The sequence below is a fragment of the Montipora capricornis genome, chromosome 4 (assembly GCF_036669925.1).
Source record: "Montipora capricornis isolate CH-2021 chromosome 4, ASM3666992v2, whole genome shotgun sequence".
Classification (NCBI taxonomy): Eukaryota; Metazoa; Cnidaria; class Anthozoa; order Scleractinia; family Acroporidae; genus Montipora; species Montipora capricornis.
In genome coordinates, this window is record NC_090886.1 from 46,520,491 (window position 1) to 46,522,990 (window position 2,500).

The window sequence follows — 2,500 nt, forward strand, 5'->3', positions numbered from 1 at the left end:
ACTACTTAAACAAGAATTGAAATAAGGCCCCCACTTATAGAAAAACTAACACAGTAAGGAATGTAAGTGTTTAGACACAATAAAACAGGAACCATTTTCCCTGGCCAGGTACTGAGAAAAAAGCATCATAGTTCAGTGTTTTAGCCAGAAAATTATACTTGAGGGCCAAAGTGGCCCCTTAAGACTTGTTTCAGGGGCAAATTTCTTAGGAAAGGGGCCAATAGATAATAGTTGGACCAAAAAAATTAGTCGCCAGAGGTCTGGCATGAAGGACCTGGGTCAAGAACAATACAAAGGCATGCAAGACAAAGTCAATGACCAAGTGTTTGTAATGCATTATAGGGAGACACAGCAAAGCAAAAGGATGGATTGACTTCTTTTCTTATGTTAAGTGTTTTAAAGAAACAAAGATCTTTCAATATGGCTTACTAGAAGAACATAAGGTGTCCTGAACGTAGCGAAGGGAAGTCGTGATTATGGCACCTAAACTAGAATTTTTAGTCGCCAAGAAACAAATGTTAGTCACATTGTACATTGTTAGTTCATTGGCGACCATATCGGTCACAATTTTGAGCCTTGGGATGGTTATTAGAATACTATCCCTGGGTTAAGCCTGCATGCAGCCTTGTAAAAGTAAAGGGCTAAATTGGCCCTTTCTCCATTTCTCTGGGGGCCTTCTCTAAATGCAATGCAGGATTCCCACAATGGTGCGGTCTGGCGGAAACACTGAGTTCAATACAGTAAAGGTATTTTACATTTGAATCTCAAACATAGCACTGGCAGTAAGTTTGATACTAATAACACTTCTGCAAGAAGTCATGTGCATTGTATCAAATAATATGTATTTAATACCTATAGGCTGGCTCTAAAATTACTTTAACACCATCCAGACAGCAAATACAATCTTTTGACAACATAAATACAATATGCTAAAATCTAAGAATATTCACAAGAATATTTTCAACGTAAACTCGGCAGAAATTATAAATATTCAATTCAGCCTCGGCCACCAAAACAATCTAATTATTAGAAAAAATAGTGCATTTGAAAAGATTTGAAATAAGCCTAAACCTAATACAGGCAGAAGGCCTACATTTAAGGAATACGTGTCCAAGAAAATAGAAGCGATTTTCCGTATATTAGCAGTGCTCTGTAACGAGCAAAAGCTCCTTTTTAGATTTGAAATTCGAACATAAAGAACGCTTCAAACTCTTCTTTGTTTCCGTACGCGGAAAAACTAATTGCACATGAATACAGAACAACAAAAAGCGCACATAAGACCACATGTAATGAGCTGCAGCTCGCTAGCTGTCTAAGTTACATGCTCGTTATGTATATTTTCCCGCGCTTATTTCTACTTCTATGGTATTGGTTACATCTTTTAAATTAAAATATAACGGAAAAGATTCACCTTTCGAATCGTTAATGACAGTCTGATTCAACATCGCTTGAACTGAACTGCAATTCAACCTCCTAAAGCCCTTTCTTTTTCGTGTAAACACTCGCTACGTCCGCCATATTTCTTTAGAATGTACTTAAACCAATCAGCGTGTTCGTATGAATGGGCTAATCAACAAAGGTGTTAGTTCAGCGTTGGCCAGGGTCTTCTCCAGACGAGCCGCCATTTTGAAAATCGCAGAGGGGAAGGTTGGGGACGAGGTTGTTGTAGTAGCAACTTGGTATAGGCCACCAGATTCGCCTACGGAGATCTTTGTAATCACTAGTCGGTAGGCTTGACTCTCAAAATGTTGATTTGTACTTAATGGGTGATCAAAATTGCAATTTGGCCTCGTCTACATTTGATACTAACACGAATTTGCTAGCAAGCATTGCTAATGTCTACGGTCTTCATCAACTCATTAGAGAGCCAACTCGCATAACCAGTTCATCGTCAACTTTGATTGATTTGATCTTTACAAATTGCCCGGATAAGGTAGTTTGTTCGGGAGTCTCTCATGTGGATATCAGTGATCACAATCTTGTCTACGTATATCGCAAACTTTGTATGGACCGATCGGGAAGTGGCCACAAAACTGTAACATATAGGAAATTCAAAAACTTCAGAAGTGAAAGTTTTCGGAATGACATTGCTTCCCAAAGTTGGGATGATCTCCTAATGCTTGAGGATCCAAATGATATGTGGCTGGCTTGGAAAACACTGTTTCTTAGTGTTGTTGACAAGCATGCACCTATTCGGACGAAACGTGTTCGTTCATCGAAGTGTCCTTGGGAGACACCTCAGTTGAAGAAATACATGTATGAAAGGGACAAGTTGAAAAAGAAAGCAACAATCACTAATGACCCATGGGATTGGACAAATTTTAAAAAATTCGCAATCAGGTCAACAATAAAATAAAAATGCCAAAGAAATGTATTACAAAAGTGCTTTTAAGCACAGTAGCGGCAGTTCTCGAAAGACCTGGCAAACGATCAACGAACTCACTTCCAGGAACTCCAGCAATTTATCTGTAAGAGAAGTAAAACTTAATGGTAATTCCAT

General features: G+C 38.6%; 1 protein-coding gene and 1 long non-coding RNA gene across 2 annotated transcripts in view; one reads left to right on the forward strand and one right to left on the reverse strand.

Annotated features, from left to right (window-relative positions):
• LOC138047144 (uncharacterized) overlaps positions 1-1,631 on the reverse strand; it is a 3,965-nt gene extending 2,334 nt beyond the window's left edge. The window contains exon 1 of the long non-coding RNA XR_011131780.1: positions 1,412-1,631. This is a non-coding gene — a long non-coding RNA (uncharacterized lncRNA). The remainder of the gene's footprint in view (positions 1-1,411) is intronic.
• Positions 1,632-1,762: 131 nt separating this feature from the next.
• LOC138046765 (uncharacterized) lies at positions 1,763-2,356 on the forward strand. The gene has a single exon (XM_068893351.1). The coding sequence runs from the start codon at positions 1,763-1,765 to the stop codon at positions 2,354-2,356; it is 594 nt and encodes a 197-aa protein (XP_068749452.1).
• Positions 2,357-2,500: the final 144 nt, after the last annotated feature.